At 44.3% G+C, this 23,353-nt stretch overlaps 1 protein-coding gene across 3 annotated transcripts in view; it reads right to left on the bottom strand.

Annotated features, from left to right (window-relative positions):
• Window positions 1–23,353, bottom strand: part of DHRSX (dehydrogenase/reductase X-linked) — a 166,148-nt gene that overhangs the window by 113,572 nt on the left and 29,223 nt on the right. For 2 of the 3 annotated variants that reach the window (XM_058535365.1, XM_058535366.1), the window contains exons 2-3: window positions 15,421–15,528; window positions 7,686–7,754 (exon numbers count right to left, since the gene is read on the bottom strand). In XM_058535365.1, coding sequence (XP_058391348.1) covers window positions 7,686–7,754; window positions 15,421–15,528 — 177 coding nt within the window. Of the gene's footprint in view, window positions 1–7,685; window positions 7,755–15,420; window positions 15,529–18,126; window positions 18,159–23,353 lie in introns of those variants that run through there. The other variant, XM_058535367.1, reaches the window with a different exon arrangement.

Below are 23,353 nucleotides of genomic sequence, written 5' to 3' on the forward strand. Positions count from 1 at the left end.
AGGGCCTCGCCACTTCTGGGTTCATTCCTGGACTTTGAGTTCAAATTCAAGCTTCTCTACTTATTAACTGCATGAAGTTGAGAGACTTCTCTAAATGCTTTGTTTTCCTCATCTGTAAAACGGGAACAGTGATAATGTCAACCTCAAGGGAGAGGGCCACATGAGTCAGTACATGTAAAGAGTTTAAAACATGACCCGGCACATAGCAAGAATCCAAAAAGATGTGAGCTCTTGCGATAATTATCGTCATTTCTAACATAAAGCAGTTCAGGGTCGCTGGGGCTCTTTATTCCAACCTCAGTAGCTTATTAAAGAGTGGCCTCACTGGTTTGCCAAAGACAGTCCCCATTTACCTTTTTTTTTCCCTCTCCCTTGACGGTACTTCTCAGATTGCAAAGTGCACAGGTGCAAAGCTCCAGAAGAAAGTAGTAAACGGATGGATTGAGGAGTCAGAGGTCAGAGTTCGGGGCTGCTAGGGCAGCTAGAATTGAAGAGTATAATCCCAAAACTGAAAGACCTCAGAAGATAGAGCACCAAAATCTGGGTAGAATCTCCCGTCAAACCCTTGGCTGACTACTGAACTGTAAAGACACCGTGAGTCACGGAGCTCGGAGGCAAATGACAGCTGGAAGGTGGAAAGAGGTGGAAATTTCAGCTGCTGACTGGTGTTGGGGAGAAAGGGTGACATTCGAGTCTTGGCAAGGTGGAAGGGCATGGTGAACATTTTGGGACTCTCACCTGAAGCCTGAGATGGGCTGTCTCAGAAGAAAGAAAAAAATCTTCTCTCTCAAGATTAGGAGCTCCATCCAAAGCCGGACAGCAAAACTGAAATAGACTCATCATAAGAAGACCTTTAGCAGAGCTTCCAAAGATCAAGGCGTCCTGCAAGGAATATCTTTGCCTGCTGCAAAACTCAACACTCTTCAGAGGAAGATAACAGAATCCAAACTCTCTACGATGCGTCAGTCACAAGGCCTAATACACAATAAAAATGACTCCATGTGCAAAGACATGGGAAAATGTACCCTGCAGTCAAGAGGGAAAAAAATGAATAGAAACAGACCCAGGGATGATGTACATGTTGGAATTAACAGACAAGGACTTTAAAATAACTATTAACTATTACAAACTAAAGAGTCTACAGGAAAAGATGGTTGTCATGGGTGGAGTCAAGAAGCATGTTAGGAAAAGACTTGTAAACTAAAAATAACCAAATGCAAACTCTAAAACTGAAAAAGACAGTTTGTTTTGCTGAAAACAACACTCCAGTGATGGGATGAAAAGCACACTACACACAAATGAAAAATGATTTGGTGAACTTGAAATAGGTCGACAGAAATCATCCAAACCCAAGCACAGAGCAAAAAATTATTGGATAAAATGAACCGAGCTCAATGAAATGTCAGACAGTGTCACGCAATCTAACGTATGTGTAATTTAGACCCATGAAGACAGGACGGGAACAACAGAAGAGAAAAAGTATTTGAAGAAAAATTGGGTGAAAGTTTTCAAAATTTTGTCTACACCACCTACCCACAGATATAGGGAAGCCTTTTAAACCCAAGCAGGGTAAACATGAGGGGAAAAACACACCTAGGCATATTATCAAACTTCTAAAAACAGAAAATAATAAAAGAACTTAAAAAGGCACATTATATTCAAGGAAATATTGACGATAGTGATAGTGACTTCTCATCCTAAACAATGAAGGCAAGAAGTCTGTGTCACAAATTAATATCCTGGGGGCAGGGGGATGTTTTCAACCAGAATTCTGTATCCACTGAAAAAACTTTCAAAATCAAAGGCAAAATGGTGACATTTTCAGATGGATGAAAGTTGTGGGAATTTGTCAGGAGCAGACTCACAGTCAAGGCAATGCTAAAGGAAGTTCCTCAGGCGGGAGGGGAATGGCACCAAGTGGAAATTTCAATCTACAGGAAGAAATGAGGACCAAGGATGGGGAGTAGAGAATAATCACCGTTATCTGCAGATACTCAGGATCATGCAAATCCCCCCACCGTGCTCACTGGAGAGAGTACAACTTTGCACCACTAGAAAAGCCTTTAAAACAAAACCTGCAAATAAATGAAATATAAATATTTATCTTCAAGGCATATGACGGTACCTTATGGAGACTGTCTTGGCTGTGAGAGTTTCAAGTGTCTACCAGAAGGTGGATCTAGCAGATTTCTAACTTGCTCATGCAACGGGTTCTGCACACCCCAAACCATGTAACATATGGATGACAACAGTAAGCAGAGGACCACAGACGTGAGAAGGGAAGTGGCTGCCAGGCACAGCCTCTACGAGACGTGTGCGGGATCGGGCACAAGCTGCCCCAGCCTCTGTCCTGCCTCAGAATCTAGATGCATCATTTCATAGACACATTGTCCTTTCTCGTTGAATGAGAAGACCGTTCCGGGAACGGCTATACCTCCGGGTCTTATGCAAGTGTTTGAAATATCATTACCTAATACTTCACATTTTATTTAAACAAAACAAACTTTTCTACTGTATGTTTATCTTCTATATCAACTACAGTTGACTTCATTTCCCCCAGGGAAAAGTATTACGGAAGTACCACTTCCGAATAATTTTTTAGAGACTATAACATGTGGATGATCTCTAATTACCGAGCTTAGAGGCACAGAGCATCTTGAGATGTGTTCAAAGGAACCAATCAAAATGAATTTCCCCTGTGATGATTCCACCCCACGAATGAAAGAAAAACAATGACGCAAAACACAAGAACAAAATGACTGATGATGCGGTGGGGAGTGAAAACAGTCTATAAATTATTGGTGGGGGAAATAGAATGTGGCAGGCAATACGACAAGGAAAATTCGTCCTTGTGGGATTTTTAAAAAATCGTATAAGTATTTATACAGAGGCTAAGAAAACCAGGCAGACAATCGCCCTTTCTCAGGGAACTCACCTTGCTAGGGCTTCGAAAGGTTAAAATTAATCGTTACAACGCTGAGAAATGAAGAGCCTTTAATACAAGGAGCACAGTGAGAGCTCTAAGAGCAGATTAAATTTTCAGAAAGGGCTGCGCTGCTCCTTCCATACCTTTAGAAGAGACACAGTGACCTTCTCGACCTTCTAATTACCCACAGGAAATCATCTCTCTGTCCACCTGTCTAGCACCTATCTATCTAGGCATGGCTGCTAACTGGCCAACTCAGAAAAATACATTAAAATCGAAAGCAGAAAAAAAAAAGACGAGTATGAAAAATTAAAGTGATTAAGGGTCATGTTATATTAAATAAGGAAGATAAAGGTAGTCTTGAGCATGTACAGGACCAAATATACATCCAGAATAGTGTTGAAACTTCTCTTGAGAATATCATTAACTGTTGCCCAAGAACCTCATGTCAAAGGCTTCATCACAGAATTTACGTATCAAGAACTCTACGCAAGAAAGAAAAAGGATACTTGGGGAGAGAAAAAGGAATCTACGTAATCAACGCTCACTCAAGTTTCTCCAAATGCGTCAAGCTCCCGTGGGATCGTTCTACAAAATCAGAGCGTCTACGGGTAAAACAAAAATTCTAGGTGTCTACTCGCCCCGAGGTAGGTCCACATTCAAGGCATGAATTGGATGACGAAGACTAATAGATGCCTCTCCAGAGACTTTATACCTATTACCATGGTGAATACCGACTTCCCAGTATTTTTTGTTTTCATGCCCAATTTAAGAGTTTTATATTTAGCTGGATAACCCCAAAATTATGGTTCACCAAGACATATTTCCAAATATCTGACAGGGAAGGGCACACAGTTGACTTTCTTGACACAAGTCAAGATTTTGAGGAGCTGACCACTGTTTTCTTTAAATAAAAGCAAACCAGAAGCATTACCTACTGAGGGCTCATGAGTCAACCAGCTGGTCCCTCTTCTCAACAGAGATGGAGCAAGCTACTGCTGGTGGAATGGCTTCAGGAAAGATCTAAATTGGTGAAGAAGACACTCCTGACGATGGAAATTGTGGAGCGGTCACCAAAGCAAGGGACGCCTTTTCCCTTTTAAAGAAGACAGACGCTGCATTTCCAATGATCACACTGCAGATTCAGGATTCAGCAAGTCCACAATGGCTTGTGTGACTCTCTGGCAAAATGAGCAAACCAGAATCTCCCTTCCTCGAGTCCTTTTGAGAGTATTTAAATAGTTACCTATTCCCACTTGGATTCATTTGAACACCGTTATGCCATTTTCTTGTTTGTTTTTGTGGTGTTGTTGGGTTTTTATTTTTCAAACTAAATTAGCAAGACTATTTGCTCCAAATGAGAAAGCTTTCATCAGCAGATAATTACCCAAGAGCAATAAAAGTTTTGCCACTATGGATACGAAATGATAAGGTATTAAAACTCTTCCTTGGAAAATCCCTAGGTTGGGAAATGAGCCCTATCGTCTCAGTTCCTGGCAACACTCATAAATTTTTCACTCCAGGAGCTCAATTAGCTGTACCCTGGTATGCTGCTACCCTCCCACCGCACCCAAAATATGACCTCAAGTGACCGTGATTTCAAAGGCAGAAAGTACCAAGAAGATAAAGCATTCAACCAAGAACTAAGAAAAAAGGATTGAGGACAGAGAAGAGAAGGGGAGGGCAACAGTAGGTAGAGAGGTATTAGGTGTTTAGAAATAATTGTGTTCTTGACAGTGATGTGCCAATGTTGTTAGGATGTGTGCTTACTTGCTCCAATAAAAGGAATCCACACAGCTAAGACTACTCAATGATGCAGGAATCAGGAAAGACCCACAAGCAACGAACAAGGGGGGCTCCCTCTGGCCTTGTGGCGAGTGGGCTAATTGGGGGCTGAGTGTATAAGAATCTCAGGGGCTCCAGCGGGTGTGGCTGGTCCAGAAAGAAGCATCTCCACAGAGGTGTGGAGCTCTACTCTGGAGAGCATCCTGACCTGGAGGGGATTCAGCCGTGTCTGCAGGGAGATGTGCCAAGAGGAAGGGTGGGTGCCAACCATCGGCCACTGAGGGGCAGAGAGATGCAGCTTCCCCAGGTGGCTGCCTGCGGGAGCCGCTGCTGCCCCCACCGTGCCCTTGGGTAGCTGGTCCCGCCACACAGGGAGTGGCCCAGGGTTGGCTGGACCACGGCTCTGGGGGTTCCTGAGCTCGGATGCAGATTTGACCAAGGAGAATGTCAGTTTGAGGACTACCACCAGACTGCCCTCGCCTGGCCAGACCTCAGCATCCTCCACCAGTCACGTGGTGGTCACCCCAGGAGTGGACGTGCTGGGCCTTCCACTGATCAACCTTCTGATGTGGCAAAACAAATATGGCACTGCTTTCAAATTTGGTCAATGCACACAAGATTAACTTAAAAAGTGTGTGTGTGTGTGTGTGTATGTGAGTGTGTGTGCATGCGTGTGCTTGCGTGTGTGAGTGTGTGTGTGTAATACAGGGCTCACCTCCTCGCTGGACTTTCCTGACCCCATGTGAGTGACCACGCTCACGCCGGCTGAGACCAGACCCCCCGTTCACCCTTCAGACTCCTCCAGTCATTCTGGACGTGAGTGACCACCAGGAATGGCTCTTCGCTTGGAATCCTGTGCTGCAGACATCAGGGCTCACCCGGCTTGTGTCCAGACACCTCCCTGGACCCCCATGTCCCCTCCAAGCCAGGCTAAGCCTGAGACCCGGTGACCACCCACAGGTCCTTCAAGAGTATGTCTCTGAGAAGCAGAAGGATCAAACCACGGCTGGCCACCCCCAGCCAAGAATGCACAGCTACGCTTCCTCACGGAAAGAGTCTGCCCTTTTCATAAACTCAGATGCTGGGGGGCAGCCAGGAGAAAGAGATGCAACGTGCATAGGATGGAGATGGCTGAGGGCTTGGCGGCTTTGTAGCACCTGTTGGCTCTCTGCTCCAGGTGCATGCACCTGATTGGCTATCTACCCCAGCGGTCAGTTCTCCCACAGGCTAATTTCATGGATCAACTTCGTGTCATTTGGTAGAAAGGAAGAAACAAAGGCAGATGAGCAGTGAATATGTCACAGCCTTGAGTGACACCATCATCCCAGTGATTAAGAATCATTGCCTCCCCTACCACTGGCCCCCAGTGGCCTCCTCTATGGCCCAGAGGAGCTGCCTAAGATCTTTCCCTTTCATCCATACACCGAAACCTGAATTTCAACATACAGAACTGAAGCCACCATGTAATTTCAAAAAGGCATTCTAGAAAGTTTTTTCCTCCGATAAATCCGGGCTCTTTATTACAGCTTTGTTAGAACATGTTAAGCTCTTAAACTTTTTACATAGTCACATATACCCCCAAACAAATCTTTGCTCCTTTCCTTGTTAGGTTTATAACATGAGCAAGTTTTGGTGAATTATTCTTTAAACTATCATGTTTTTTAATTCATTCCGATTTTTTTAAAAGTCATGGAAAAAGGAACACACGATCTGGCTGTTTCCTGAGAGACTCCTCTTTTGGTCTGGAAAGTGTGGTTTCATGCATTTATGACAGCAGCGATTCTTAAATGGGAGTGCACGGGAACCACAGGAGGGCACATGGAAATGCAGATTCCTGGGCACATCCCCGAGATTCTGATGCACAGGGCTGGGAATCTGCATTTCTAACCTGTTCCCAGTGACGCCCGTGCTGCGAGTCAGGAAATGCACATTGGGATCCACTGTGCATCCTTGAACCACAGCAAACAGGGAGGAGACAATGATTGGCTGTCACAACAATCATTTCTGCCCTGGAGCAGATAATAGACTTAGGGAAATACCTCCATCTGCAAAGGCTGTCTGGGGTTGCACAGAGAGTTGGGCTGCAAGCAACAGGGAAGCCCCTTCGTGTTCTGTCCCAACATCAAAGGGAACCTGCCACCAAGGGCACTGGAGGTGGCTGGGACTTTCCAACACTGCCCAGCCTTCCCAGAGGACAAGACAGCATGTACTTGCATCACCTAGATTGGGGCGTAACGACACAACAGGATAGACACTAACCGAACTTAGCCCTCTGCAGCTTTCCTTTCTCTCTCAGAAATCACGGTAAGCCCAGAGATGGGAATCCCCAGCTTCTGGGATATGCTCAGAACGCCATCTTGGATCCAATGGACCAAAACAGTGACAAGCATCTTCTTTCCTTTAAATATACGGCACACGCACAAGCACTGCTCAGAAAGCACTCAAGAGCACTTGGAATCAAGAAGGATGGAGGGATGTGTGCGCATTCCTCAGGTTGAATAAATAGGTAGCGAGAGCACTGCAGGATTCATTACGGGGCAGGTTGACCATCCTTAGGTCAGGCAGGTTCCGGTTTCACTTATCTTCAGTCAAGAACCCGCAATCAGCAGATGCACCTGTTGGCCCATGCATCTGACAGTTTTTGAGTGAAGATGTGCCTCAGAGAGCCCTCGGCACTGGAGATGGACCATGAATGAATGCGAGTCCTGATTTCACAACGGATGCACACAAGTAGCACACCCCAACGTCTTCCTGCGCTGATGCCTACGCTGAGCAATGCTATCGTGGTTGCATGCATGACACCACCCCTCTCCAGTGAGGACCAGAAATCCCCAAAAGAAAAGTGCAAGAAGCAGACATCTCCCCCTCAACGCACGTCCACCATCCTATACGTAATTCCACGTCGGGTTCTGTAGCTCAGCCATGAACCCGGACTCAGACCAAGAAAGAGAACCATTTGAGGACCCAAGAGTACCTTTGTCATTCAAGGTTTCTTCTTTTATCTTCCCAACAACTTCTTCCGCTTTGCCCTCGTTATTTCCAGCTAAAAGGAAAAGAAAAGAGGCAATTAGTGGTAAGGTCATCCAGAACCTCCCAAATGCAAAAAATAATGTTTTCTTGAGATGCAAAACATAATCCCAGAGATGTGCTCGGCAGGGTTTCTCCTTTTGTTCTGGCGTGGAATTTGGCCGTCAGAGCAATTCTGGCTGATCCAACCCATCAATTTAGGACACATTTTCCCTAGCCTGGATTGGCAAAAGGCACGCATTTATGTGACATTTTACTTTCCAGTGATTACGGGGATGTGAGGCACACATTACGGAGGCATAATTAACAGGTGGAAGCCAAAAATAGTGCAAGCATAAAGACGTTGGCAGAAATGTCAGGCTAGACACAGAACTTTCTAAGAAACTTTTAGTGGAGGCACACCCCTCCATTCACGGATGGACCACGACGTCAAAATGACCACAGACATCCCCTCCGCGTGTTGGAGATGCTTAGCCCGTTATCCCGACTCCGTAAAAATCTGCATGTGCGATTCCGGGAACACTAGTTTGCAAGGATGGTGATGAGCGTTTTGGGTGTGAGGGACGTCACAGTTAAATAATATGACGAGACTGGGGTTCAATAAAGTTATGAAGGTTTCTTTAACGTCTTAGTAGGTGAATGTGCATGGAGGGTAAGGGTGGACTTTGAATGGCGGGGATGTGGTTTTTCCAAATGTCTCTGACCACAGCCTTAAGTTTAAGGCTTGCCTAATGGAAAAGCTCAGAAGACCTGTTCTTCCCAGGCACCACCACCCGTCACTCATCAACAACTGGACCTGAGGCAGCTTGACAGTGTCTTTGCAGGGCGAGCCAAGCCCAAAACCCCCCATAGGGGTGAGTCATGGGAGAGCTTTGCAGAAATGGAGATTAGAGCTGGCACCTGAAGAACCTAGGCGTGCTCATGAAGCTACTGGTGCCCGCAGAGCCAAGAGGTGGCCTGAGGACACCAGCCAGAGACACCTGGTCTGGGAGCCACAGGTCCCAAGGGGCAGGGCCAGCCTACATCACCCTCCCACCTGGTCCAGCCCCTGCCAGAAAGGCATTCTCTAGGGTAGAACCATTTTGAGGTCTTGATGAAAATATATTACCGAGCAGTTCTTTCCTTAGGCATTTCTGCCTGCTGTTTCTCTATATTTTGTTTCATTTACACATTCTCACTAACAGGAAGGGGCCCTGCTGTTGTATCCCCTACCATTTTATTCCATATCTGTGTCATTGACAAGTGCCCCAAATTAATTTATGGAATGCCCTTTCCAAGAAAAAAAAAGTGTTTACAACAAAGAGTTAAAACAAAACATAGAAGACAAGCGGTAACCTAGCAGAATTGGAAACATCTTCGGCTCTAGCTGGGGACATCTAAGGTAAATACGGCCGCGGACATCTTTTGGGGTGAACTAAAAGGAACATAAAAACTGTCACTGCCTTGAAGAAGTTCAAAGTTGCAGACATCAAGGAGACGCGGCTGCAAAGGCAATTCGCGCCTTCGCTCCCTTAAAGGAATAGAACTTTACGTGGTGATGAGACTTTTTGCTTGGAGAGTCGTCTTCCAGCTTTGGGAAAGCAGGGACAGCATGGCATACAAGGGATAACCCAAAAGCTATATTCCATCTCTACACGTTCTAGGCATCAAGACAAAAATATATATATTCATGGCTAATTTGGGGTCATGTACCTGTATGAGCTTCTTTCTGAAATCCTGTGCAATTTTTAAAGATTAAATAGCCATCTGATACCAGGTTGCACCTCTGGCAATGACCATCTTGGCATTAACGGCTTCATAGTGGAAGCCTGGATGATGTGAGAGAGAAGCTCTATGTTCCTGAAAAAGAAATAAGTGGCCAGAGGAAGCTGGGGGCATGACCAGCAGGACAAACTGGTCATTGCTGGCAGCTCCCCTCGACGGGCAGCTCACTCTTCATATCCAGGCAGCCACGACTAGCATTGTATGAGACATATGCACGGGCACTTTTTTGGCAAAGGTCATCTTCAGCAGCTGCCTCCTCGGACCTGGAGCTGCCTCCCCAGAGCTGGATATGGAATGCTTGACCCTATGCACTTGCCAGAGCTGCACCTACATTTACTGAGTAACTACTGCATACCAGGAAATAACTGGGCCATGATAGAAGCTGGGCACAAACTCCACAGGTCAGCCTTCTGCTCATCCTCTGTACTGAGGGGTTAAGTTTGATACATGCACATGTCCTACTGATGGGCAATACAGGGTTTAACGGGCACCAAGTCGCTTTGGAAGGACAATCTCTGACAAACAAGTCCCCTCCCTACGGACTGTACCCTATCCACCAAATTTTAAGGATCTGCAAGAAGCAATGTAACTTGTTAAAAAGAAAAATATGCTGAGTCCAAACTGGGGCCAGCAAGCTATGGACCTGGTGCCAAATCTAACCCACCACTTGAAGTTGAACAATAAAGTTTTATTGAAACACAGCCATGCCCATTTCTTTAAGTATTGGCTATGGCTGCTTTCTCACTACAAAGGCACAGCTGATTATCATAAGAGAGACCTATGAAAATATTTATTATCTGGCCCATATCGGAAAAAATTTACTGATGCCTGGTCTAAACTTTAGATGACCGTTCATTAATAACTATGAAGAAGAAGGATTTCCCACTAAAATAATATGTTGAAACAGTAAGAACTATGATATTGTGAACAGAAGGGAAACTGAATAATTGACGTATTGGTAGCAACATTAACGCGTTTCAGTTGGCCTCAAGTTATAAATTCAATTCTTCAGCTAGTAATTGATTATTCTTTAAATATAATAGCTTTAGGATTAAGAAATTTGAAATTGAACATACCCATCTCTTATAAAATGCATGTGTACAATGACAATGTTTCATTAAGTGACCTTGAATCAAACTGTCCTGCAAAATGAAAAACTGCCCCCTCAGAATGTATCCAATTATCCCTTCAAATTCCCAACTAGAACTCATCATGACCTAACACAACTAGACCTCATCATAACCTAACACAACTAGACTTCATCATGACCTACCCAACTAGACCTCATCATGACCTAACCAACTAGACCTCATCATGACCCACCCAACCAGAGCTCATCATGACCTACCCAACCAGAGCTCATCATGGCCTAACACAAATAGATCTCATCATGACCTAACTCATCTAGACCTCATCACGACCAAACCCAACTAGACCTCATCATGACCTACCCAACTAGACCTCATCATGATCTACCCTACTAGACCTCATCATGACCTACCCAACTAGACTTCATCATGATCTACCCAACTCGACCTCATCATGACCTACCAAACCAGACCTCATGAGGACCTAACACAACTAGACCTCATGATGACCTACCCAACTAGACTTCATCATGACCTACCCAACTAGACCTCATCATGACCTAACACAACTAGACTTCATCACAACCTAACACAACTAGACTTTATCACGACCTACCCAACTAGACTTCATCACGACCTAACACAAGTAGACCTCATCATGACCTAACCCAACTAGACCTCATCATGATCTAACCCAACTAGACCTCATCAGGACCTACCCAACTAGAACTCATCATGACCTAACTCAACTAGACCTCATCATGACCTAACCCATCTTGACCTCATCATGATTTACCCAACTAGACTTCACCATGACCTACCCAACTAGACCTCACCATGACCTACCCAACAAGAACTCATCATGACCTACCAAACCAGACCTCATTACGACCTAACACAACTAGACCTCATGATGACCTACCCAACTAGACTTCATCATACCTTAACCAACTAGACCTCATCATGACTTACCCAACTAGACCTCATCATGACCTACCTAACTATTCTTCATCATAACCTAACACAACTAGACTTCATCATGACATACCCAACTAGACCTCATCATGACATATCCAACTAGACCTCATCACAACCTACCCATCTAGATCTCATCATGACCTAACACAATTAGACTTCATCATGACCTACCCAACTGGACCTCATCATGACCTACCCAACTAGACCTCATTATGACCTAACCCAACTAGACCTCATCAGGACCTACCCAACTAGACCACATCATGACCTACCCAATTAGATCTCATCATGATCTACCAACTAGACCTCATCGTGACCTACCCAACTAGACCTCATCATGACCTACCCAACTAGACCTCATCATGACCTAACACAACGAGACCTCATCATGACCTAACACAACTAGACCTCATCATGACCTACCCAACTAGACCACATCATGACCTACCCAATTAGATCTCATCATGACCTACCAACTAGACCTCATCGTGACCTACCCAACTAGACCTCATCATGACCTACTCAACTAGACCTCATCATGACCTAACACAACTAGACATCATCATGACCTACCCAACTAGAACTCATCATGACCTACCCAACTAGTCCTCATCATGACCTAATACAACTAGACCTCATCATGACCTAATCCATCTAGACCTCATCATGACCTAACACAACTAGACCTCATCATGACCTAATCCATCTAGAACTCATCATGACCTAACACAACTAGACCTCATCATGACCTAATCCATCTAGACCTCATCATGACCTAACACAACTAGACCTCATCATGACCTAACCCATCTAGACATCATCATGACCTAACACAACTAGACCTCATCATGACCTAATCCATCTAGACCTCATCATGACCTAACACAACTAGACCTCATCATGACCTAACCCATCTAGACTTCATCATGACCTAACACAACTAGACCTCATCATGACCTAACCCATCTAGACATCATCATGACCTAACACAACTAGACCTCATCATGATCTACCTAACCTGACCTCATCATTGACCTAACCCAACTCGATCTCACCATGACCTACAAACTAGACCTCATCATGACATACCCAATTAGACCTCATTGTGATCTAACCCAACTAGACCTCACCAGGACCTAACCCATCTAGACTTCCTCATGACCTAAAACAGCACACTGAGGCAAAAAGTACAGAGAAATGGGACTTTTGTTTCTTTTGCATTCCAACATTGCCTAGTTTTATTAAGAATTAATAAGATGAAAATGTGCACACTGGAGGAGTCAGGGTTACAGAAATAAGCAGTAGTAGATATCAGTCCCCACTCTTTGCTCGGACTGGAAGGTCCCTCCCCATCCTGCTCCACAAGCATCTCTCCACCACCAGCCCAGGTCCAGCAGGCCCTCAGGAGAGACCTATTACTCTATCTGTTTGAGAGCTGACATCACTTTCATCAAGTCATCCCAAATATAGGAAGAAATCCAAGTCATGGAAAGCCCTGGAGAGCTTGTCACGTCTTTAATAATAGAACAGAGGGCCACCCACCAGGGAAAGTCAAAATCAGGTGGCTGGAATCCATCGCCATCTCAGACTCTCCCAGCTAACTCTCACAGCCCCTCTGCTCCCAAGCCCTGTCTCCTTGATTTGCTCAGGTCCCAGGGAAACATAAACAGATCATGGAGGTGCTAAAGTTGAAAAGAAGCTCCAGAAATACCCCCTCGGATGTGTCCCCCTCTCCCACAAGACCTCCTCCTCTGCAACCAACCCATCTTCATCTAGGGGAAGTTATGGAAGTCATTGATAAAGTTGGTAATATCAGGAGTTGTCAAAAACTTTTAACATTTCCACATCTATGAAGAGAGTGGGACTTAGACACATTACAGAAGAAAAGAACACTTTGTTCAGGAAAAAGAACAGGGAAGCAGACCCAGAAGTGATCTACGGCTCCCAAAGGCTGACAAATGTGTGCCATTCTAAAGACTTTGTCACTCATGAGAGAAAGACACCTATGTGAGGAAGGGAATCACTCTAAGAAACTGCATTCTTTCAAAACAGAGTAAAAATATGGTTCAAATTTAAGAACATGAGTCCAATTTGGTTACTGGACTGAGTGAAGAGCTCGGTGAACCCACATGAGCCATATCCCTCTGAGGAGAGCAGAAGGCCACACTGGCCAGACCTAGGGTTCCTTGTCTGGGTCAAGAGACCCCTGGAGAGGTCTCACATGGAACTCAGGGGGTCTGTGAGTTTCAATGGGGAGGAATCGACGTCATCATTGTGGCTGAACTCCGAAGGAATGTGGACAAGACACAGAGGTACGGAAAGATCTACGGCTTGGCCACCTACAGAAACCACAGATCTGTTCATACTAGGGTTGAATTGTTGAAGATGACTTGAAATAAAGTTTACGCTGATCATAGCTCCAAACCATAGAAGTTACTCAACTCAACAGAAAATCATGCTATTTGCCATATAAAGATTTAATGTATGTGATTACGTGGCAAGTTTGTGTTTTTCTTACATATTTTTATATCTGCATTTCGATATAATTGTTGATAATATTACGGATTTTAGTCTGCGCTTTTAGGCGTCACCAGACGCCAAGGAGGCCAAAGATCAGAAAAGGGGAAATCCAGCTGTGGATGAGCTTGCCGGGAGCCTGGAAGGAGTGAGATGCACTTGTGTTAAAAACCCCAGCCCCAAGCACCGCATCTGATCGGTAATCATCTTGCAATAAATGATGGCGGGCAAAAGAAGGCGAAGAAATGGAGAAAGAAAGAAATGAATAGATAATGAATAAATGAATGACTGTGGGTAATGTTTTAGAAAGTCTAACATGAAAGTAATCCTTTGCACCTAAAACCAGACCTATAGTACCATTTTTATAAAGACGAACAATATGAAAAGGTATTAACTAAATCAGATGATGATAATAGCAGGCATAATAAACATGAAGTTGTTTCCTTCCCAAAGCTAATCTCCACATACCATTTTTGCCAGCTGACTGAAACTTCTACTCCAGGTAAGCAATTGGCTGAGAATATTAACAAACATAACATGGGTTAATTTGAACTGTCCCCACTTCCCCAGCCAAAGAAAGTCTCTTCATTTTCAAAGAGGAGTTATGGACCAAGATAAGCTAGTAGAGAAATTTTCAAAAAGAAGAATGGAAAATATAGTCTATAGGGTACAGCTGTAGAAGCAGCTTATATTCTAAAAACCTGTTCAGATTTTGCTATGGGCTGAACTGTGTGTCCCCCAAAAGTCATATGTTGAAACCCTGACCCCCAGGACCCCAGAGTGTGACTGTATTTGGAGATGGGTCTTTAAAGAGGTGATGAAGATCAAACGAGGTCATTAGGGTGGGTCCTGACCCAATAGGACTGGTGTCCTTATGAGAAGAGGAGATGAGGACACAGACACGCACAGAGGGACAACCACGTGAGGACACGGGGAGAAGACGGGGTCTACACGCCAAGGAGAGAGGCCTCAGGAGGAACCAGCCTTGCCCACACCTGGATCTCAGATTTCCACCTCCAGGACTGTGAGACCATCAATGTCTGTTGTTTAAGCCCCCCGGTCTGTGATCCTCTGTTATGGAAGCTCTGGCAAATTGATTCAGATTTATTGGGTTTTTTTTCCAGCGAACCACACGAAAAATATATATGATCAATATTAAAGCAGAACTTATACTCATGTCCAAAAGAGCTGTCACCATTTCATGCCTTTTTTCAGTTTTTAATCCTCACGTGCTTATCTGTTTTATCTATAAGCAAATAAATATTTACATACCTATATAAGCAAACAACTGCATATCTTACATTAGCTATAAAATACAACTGTAAAAACCATCACCTATGATAACGTGCATGCCCAGTCTCGCCAGATGCTTCGCCGTGGAATAGCCAATTCCATCCGTCCCTCCGGTCACTATAGCAACCCGGTCAGGTTGTGGGGAGAAAACTGTGGAAGAAGAAGAAAAAAAATATACAAAAGTAAGGTTTAATAGCAGAGTACACGTTTGTAAGAATGAAACCACAAGAGAGTGGGTGCTGCCAACAGGAGTCGTGGTTCAATATTTGTGGTTTCGTCCCTCTTGGATTCCTGCGGGCTCTGGATGCATAAACGTAATACGGCGGATTAGCCCTGAGTCCAGACAGCCTGGGAGAGACACCTGGTAAACTCTCGCTCAGCCCCAGCTGAGACCTTTGCAGGAATACGCTGCCAAAAGGATTTGCAGAAAGGTCCGAACAACCTACACCATTGACAGCCATGGGTGAGAGTCCTGGATAAACCCTCTCGGGCAGAACTGGGCAGGATGTATTTGTTGGTTTGTGTTTTAAATGTAGGATTCATTATTATTTAGGTATGGTGAGGCCAACAGATCAGGACATGACTGCCATTGAAAAGAGGGTTTGTTCCTCAGAGCTCCCAAGAGAAGGGGGTATGCCACATCATGCAGGGCCACACGGGGATGCACCAGGGTCAGTCAGGAGGCAGAGAGAGGAGGGAAAGGTAGACGAGAGATTTTATTGTGGTTTCCACAGGAAAGATCGGGTGAGGCAGAGTGAGCAGGCTGAGGACGGGCTAGTGTGAATAACTTCAGCAGGTTCTGGGGGGTACGGTCTGTCTCTAGTTCTCTGGTATGTGGTCCTGGGAGATTAGAGCAGGTGGATGGTGACTCAGAGTGTGGGAGCCCCAGAGAGGAGCGGGTGGGGTGTGGGCTCTGCATTGGTCAGTTTGCATTTTAAAGGCACGCCCCAGGGTGAGTTGTTTGCTATCTGTAGGAACTGGCTAGCCTTGGGGACTTGAAGATATAATAAAGGTGGCAGAGATGGACCTTTCAATAAATGGTGTTGGGACACCTAAATAGATACTTGGAAAAACATAAAATTAGACTCATATCTCACAGTACCCATCAAAATAAAGGGGAAAAAGTCAAACAGTGAAAATACGAGCAGAAACCAGGAATAAATTTATTCTTAACCTTAGAATAAGAAATGCCTTCCTAATTATAAGTCAAAATTGAAAAGAATAAATAGCCACATTTCACTAAAAAAATTTTACAAGGTAAAAAAATAAACCATAAGCAAAGTCAAAAATAAACAATGAACTAGGAGAAAATTTTCAACTCCTATCACATTCAAAGGGCTATTTTCCTAATATGTAATGAGTTCTTAAAAATCAAGAAAAAAACCAAACACCCTATAGAGAAAGTCGGCAAAAATAACTCTTTATGTAAAAATGTACCGAATGGCCCTTAAAAACACTTGTTCAACTTTACATCTATTAAGAGAAATGTTAATTAAAATTGTACTGAGATACCATCCATCTATCAGATTGGCAAAAATTTTAATGCTTTGATATCACACTTTTCTGGCGTGGCGATGGGGACCAGGCATGTAGTTGGGATGGGACCCCCATATCTAGTTGGCAATATCTAGTGCAATTACATAAGTATTTATTCTTTGATCCAGAAAAATCACTTCTAAGAATCCACCCTGATGATACAAGGTAGGCTGCCGATGCAAAATGATGGCTGCTCATTATAGCATCTGTTCCTCAGGAGGAGAATGCATGAATGACCTCAATACATCCATGCCATGGAATATCAGAGCCCATTGTTAGTGTCGCCATCATGCAGGGAACGATGAGCAGACCTGAGTGGCCCAAGTTCATCTGAGAAATTCCACCTGCTGGCCAGGGGCCAGGTGGGATCCACTTGTTAGAAAATCCTTCCAATAAGTAGAGACAACATATGCTTCCCTTCCATTGGCACCACCACCGCAGTCAGGCATCCTTGCTCATAAAATGAAGAAATCACCCTACAAAGAGAAGCCCCTACAGTGATGCTGAGGCTCCAATATCTCCCCACCCCCATCCTGAGTTCAATGTTTCCCACCACCGCATCCATCAGAAAGAGCGTGTCCCTGGCTGGGACGACACCACTGTAGGACCCCAAATGATTCCTTCAGGCTACCCAGGAAGTTTCCAGATAGCCAGGCTTGATTCTACTAAGAGGGATCCCTACTCTCATTTGGGTGTAGTTCCTGGGAAGACCACAGCATTCATGAGAATGTTATTCTCTTAGGCTACTGAGGTCCTACAGACGCATTCCAGAATGGGGCTGCAGGAAGGGGCATGAGAGAAGATCCAACTCAGTCTTCCTCTTACAGATGAGAGACCTGAGGACTCAATGTCCGAGAGATGAGGGGAGCGTGAGTGTCCCAATGGGGAGACCGAGGCCCCCACTTCCCGTGGGCTTCCACACAGAGTGGATCACAGCTTCACATCTCGGCTTCTTGACACCCATTGGTCCCTCCTGCAAATGCAGAGGGACATATTCTGACTGCGTCCTAAGCGCTGTGCAGTGTCGACTGTATACTGGGGGGTCTGCAACCTCCCGTCTTTACCTGGAGGGACCACCTTATGCTCCAAGAGTTACCAACAAAAAGCAAACCACAACAAAATGTTCATAAGCCCTGCTAACGTTTCATCTCAAATCAAGGCTGAGGGGTAAAACTTAACAGTGAAAACAGACTATAACGGAGGTCCCCAGACCTTCTTGGTTCACAGAACACTCATTGCTCAGAAATTTTTTCGCAGCACTGCTGGGAAAAAAAGAAAGAAAACAAGTATTATATATAATATTACATTAGTTTATATATATAATACTACATATAATATTATATGTAATATATAATATAACATATATTATATATATGCATATATGTATATATGTGTGTATATATATGTATATATACAAGTAACATACAATATATACTATATATAATATTACATTATATATAATAGATATATTATAATATATATTTAATAAAATACATTTATACAAATACAAATTAAATATATATTTATATTTGAATATTTAATTTAAATATTTATAATAATATAAATATGTTAATGTTTATAAAGTTTATATTTTTATTTTATTTATGTAAAATTATATTTATACATCTAAAATGTTAAGTATTTTATATATTTAATATATGAAAATAAATAAACATAATTATTTAATAATAATAAACCATACAAAAATAACTTTACCACCCATATAAGAAACGTATAATATATATTTAAATATTAAACATACAATATGTATAAATAAATGCTAGAAGTAAACATTAAAAACTTGGTATCAGAGATAAATAATTTTCTCCACCGCTCATTAGCAGACAATGCAATTTAGGCAAAAAACGGGAAACTTGAGGTCAATAGAAATTAGTCAAGCTAAAATACAAAGAGAACATTTTTTAAAAAGTGAAAAAAAAAAAACAAAACAGAGCTTCCAGGAGTTGCCAATATTAAGTGGTCTAATATCCACATCACTGGACTCCTAGAAGGAGGAGAGAGAGGGGGTCTTTGAAGAGATGCCAGCTGAAAGTTTTGCAGCAGCAGAGAGGACACAAGAATAATGAGTTTGATCTTAATTCCCTTCTTCGTGGGTTTCTGTATTTTCTCAATCAAAGAGCACATGAATTACGTCCCTTTTCAATTAATCACGTTCTTGGTGAGGAAAGCCTTACAAACACATATTTTAATTTGCATCTACAAACAAGATTTTTCACATTAATCTGACAAGAAAGCTCCGCCTGGTGCGGCAGATAATGAACAAATACATAACTTTTGAAAGGCAATCATTTGTGTACTTAAAGTCTGACGGATGTCTCTACTGGTACTTTCGCTACATCTAAAATAAACTACCACGGTTTCACTGAATAATATTCCAAAAGAGCTCATGGATCTGTAAGATAGAATCACAGATTAATTAATTAATGATGGAGATACATTCTGAGAAATGCATCGTTAGGCAATGTCGTCGTTGTGCGAACATCATAGGACAACTTACACAAACCTAGATGGTGTAGCCTACTACCCACCTAGGCTGCATGGTGTTCATCCAATGGGACCACCATCATCTATGGAGTCCGTCATGGACTGAAACACGGTTATGCAGTGCATGGCTGTAATTTAACTTGGAACCAGTAAATGCACATTTCCATCATCCCATGTCTCTCTCATTTCACACTAGGCAGAAGGTCTCCACACTGTTGACAAGAATCCCCGTGTGATATGAAGGTATTTCCATTCAAGAGTTTGTCTCCAACACATGGGCCCAGAGATGCGCCTTTCTGCTGGTGGTCTTATCAACGCAGCCTTTATCTATTCTACATTGGAAGGAATAACTCCCCGGGTCTGCACACTGGGCTGGCCGGCCACCCAGCTTGGCTCCCGTGTGAGGCCAATGTTGACAGAGGGCACGCACCTTGTTGTGGGGTGTCTGTGCCTCCCAGCCTAGCAAGGGGCTGGGTGTAAGGCTGGTGTTCAATGCATGTTCGTGGACTAAATGGCGTGCTCTAATGAGCCAACTGATAATGAGCTGAACTGATGCATGGATGCATCAATCAGAGACGTAAGGCTACTACCCTCTACCCTGAAAAGGCAAAAGAGATGTGCTATGGACTGAATGTGCGTGTCCCCCTAAATTCATATATTGAAATCCTAACACACAATGGGATGGTATTAGGAGGTGGGGCCTTGGGGAGGTGATGAGGTCATGAGGGTAGAGCCCCGATGAATGGGATTAGTGCCCTTATAAGAGACACCCCAGAGAGCTCCCTTGTGCCTTCCACCATGTGAGGACACAGCGAGAAGATGGCATCTATGAACCAGGAAGAAGGTTGTCACCAGACACTGAATCTGCTGGTGCCTCAATCTTGGACTTCCAGCCTCCAGAACCGTGATAAATAAATGTCTCTTGTTTAAGCCGCCCAGTCTATGCTATTTTTGTTACAGCAGCCAAAATGGACTAAGGTAAGATGAATCCCAGGCAAATCCTTAAGGAGACGTTGATGCCCAAGAGACTTCAAAAGGCAAATACACGTTGTATGACTTTCCTATTCGCTGCTGAGACAGCAAATTACCACAGACTTGGTGGCTTTAAAACAACACAAATTATCTTTCAGTTCTAGAGGTCAGAAATCCAAAACGGGTCTCACTGGCTAAAGTCACGGTGCGGGCAGGGCTGGATCCTTCTGGAGGCTCCAGCGGAAATCCATTGCCTCGACTTTTCCAGCTTCTCGAGGCTCCTTCCTCCGTCTGCAAAGTGCATCATGCCAACATCTACTTCCACCATGACACGTCCTTCTCTGACCCCGACGCTCCCGCCTCACTCATATAAGAACCGTTACATGGAGCCCACCCAGATAATACAGTATCATCTCCCCCATCTCAAGGCCAGCTGAGGGATGATCTCAATTCCAGGTGCAGCCTTCACTTCCCTTTGCCATATAATGCAACATAGTTGCAGGTTCCAGGAGTCAGGACGTGGACTCCACTGGGGGCCAGGACACTTTGTATCAACTCGTCCTATTCAACTCCCAGAACGTAATCACAGAAAGACACGGGACAGAACCCGAGCACCAGCAGTCAGAAGCTGGCCTGTGGGAGATGCTTCTTACAAACTAAAACCGTAGAACAAAATCAGGCCGAGAGACTTAGAGCTGAGGATGCTGTGCTCCAAACCAAGCAATGATGTACTCTACCCCAGAAATAAATGCCCCGGTTAATAAAGACACAGGAGATTGGTTTACAGGGAAAACCGACACAGCCACATCGTGATATAAATTGCCAGGTCCATATAAACACACGCATGAACTATCCCTAAAAATAATTCCCATTTCCAAGATTTAAAAATCGCCAAAAGTGTGATAAACGGAACTAGCAGCTTTAGGTCATGAGTGTTGTTTCTGAACATTAAGTTAAAGTGTAAACCTTATTTTGCAAGACATCTTTAAAGGGACTCATGTCAATATTCCTACCCCAAATGCATCTTACTTGCCCTTTGGGAAAAAAGCACTTATATTTTCCCATCTTCAAAGTTTAAATGCATTTATTCCCCCAGACTAAAGCCCCCTAGGGTTATGTCAAATGAACATAAAAGGTTTGAAACACAATAAAATCTTCAGGTTAAATGTTACAGGTACCAAAGTCAGTATACAAAAATTGCTTATAGGATGCACGTGAATGAAAGAAAGGGGAAAAACCTAAACCAAGTCCTAAAAATCTGTCCCAGAGATAGATCTGCAGCAGCCAGGAAGAATAAAATAGTCTGCAGATATGCCAATCATAAGACACCTCACATTGAGCCATGAACTCAAATTTAGTTCTGAGCTTCCTAGCAGCCAAAGAGAAAAGGAAACAACATCAGAGATGGCTGTCAGCACCCTTAGGATCAAAGGGTGTTATTTCATTACCAGACATCAAAGGTTTCCTGGCAAGTCACTCAAAACTAATTTTCCATTGAAGGCATCTTTTGAAGACACTGAGGGGGTGATGGGAATGCTTAACCAAACATAGTAACAAATGAGATTTTTATAATAACATCCCTCTACGCAAGCTGAGGCCCTAACGCCAAAATGTCACTCAATGAGAGTGACTGTGTGCGATGTGCGATTGAACGGGAACGTGGAAGCCAAATCCCTTCTCCCTCGGGCACTTGCTTCTCTGTCTGAGTCCCTCTCTCCATCCACCACTCCCCTCACCCTGGCCTCATACTGGTCCAAAATTCCATGCTGTTTTATATCACTGGGCTCCTACACAGATGTTCCCTTCAACAGAATAGCCCTTCCTTCGCCTGTGTTGGGAAGCCTTGGCCATCCTTCCGTGTCCAGCTCAAGAATCTCCCCTCCCATCAAGATTGCTTGAGACCTCTCTCACTGGAAGAGCTCATATTGATGTGGAGTTGCATCGGGCATTCATTTGTGTTAGCCAAATTCAGGTGTTTGGGCTTGCCAAGCCAGAGGCAGAAAGAGAGACAGAGACAGACAGAAAAAGAGACAGAGAGAGATGGAGAGACAGACAGAGACATGGAGAAAGAGAGAGACGGAGAGACAGAGGGAAACAGAGACAGAGATGGAGAGACAGAGAGAGACAGAGACAGAGATGAAGAGAGACACATAGAGACAGAGAGATGGAGAGAGAGAGACAGAGAGATGGAGACACATAGACGGAGAGAGACAGAGAGAGAGAGAGAGACACGGAGAGACAGAAAGAGAGAAAGACAGACCGAATGGACACCCTAAGTGGCACAGGAATTCCTTCTGCCCCATCCAGCCTGGATGCCCCATGGGCACAAGATGGGAGCCCCCAGTCCGCTGGGTCCATCCTGTCCCCCCAGCACGCACGAGTAAGAGCATGGCACGGATCTGCCTTCTGCTCACACAGAGCTTGCTCATTCCAGCTCTGGGCTCCGTGCAGACACCGCTCTCTGCTCCAAAGCCGTCCACGCCGGCCCCGGACGCCAGCCTCGCCAAAGGGCAACGCAGACCCTCTGCCTGTCCCTCACGGCCAGAGCTAGGTCCTCCCCATGTCCCCCACGCCGAGTTCAAGGCAGGCGTTCGCAGGACCCCAGGACAGAAACAGCAAAGCCAATGCAATCTAGAGCTGAGGAGTTACTACCGACAGTCCCTGGTTCTTTCTAACTCCTTAAAACTAACGCGTTTTATTTTTCCCTCCTGAAATATCCAGTTTGCTTTTCTCGTGTGTTGTTACAATAGAAGGGAAGCATTGCTGCCATTCTAGAAATATGATTTGCACTCAGCGGGATGGAGAATGACCAAGAAGCAAGACCATGGGCAAGTCAGAGATGGGTCCGTCCTCTCAGGACAGACGGATGGTGTAAGCTCCTTCCACATAAGGGCACCATCCCAAAACCTGGAGGGCGATGGGGGGCCCTGGAAACACCTCTGCAGGGGCCCTAGGACTGTTT

The sequence above is a fragment of the Diceros bicornis genome, chromosome X (assembly GCF_020826845.1).
Source record: "Diceros bicornis minor isolate mBicDic1 chromosome X, mDicBic1.mat.cur, whole genome shotgun sequence".
In the NCBI taxonomy this organism is placed as follows: Eukaryota; Metazoa; Chordata; class Mammalia; order Perissodactyla; family Rhinocerotidae; genus Diceros; species Diceros bicornis.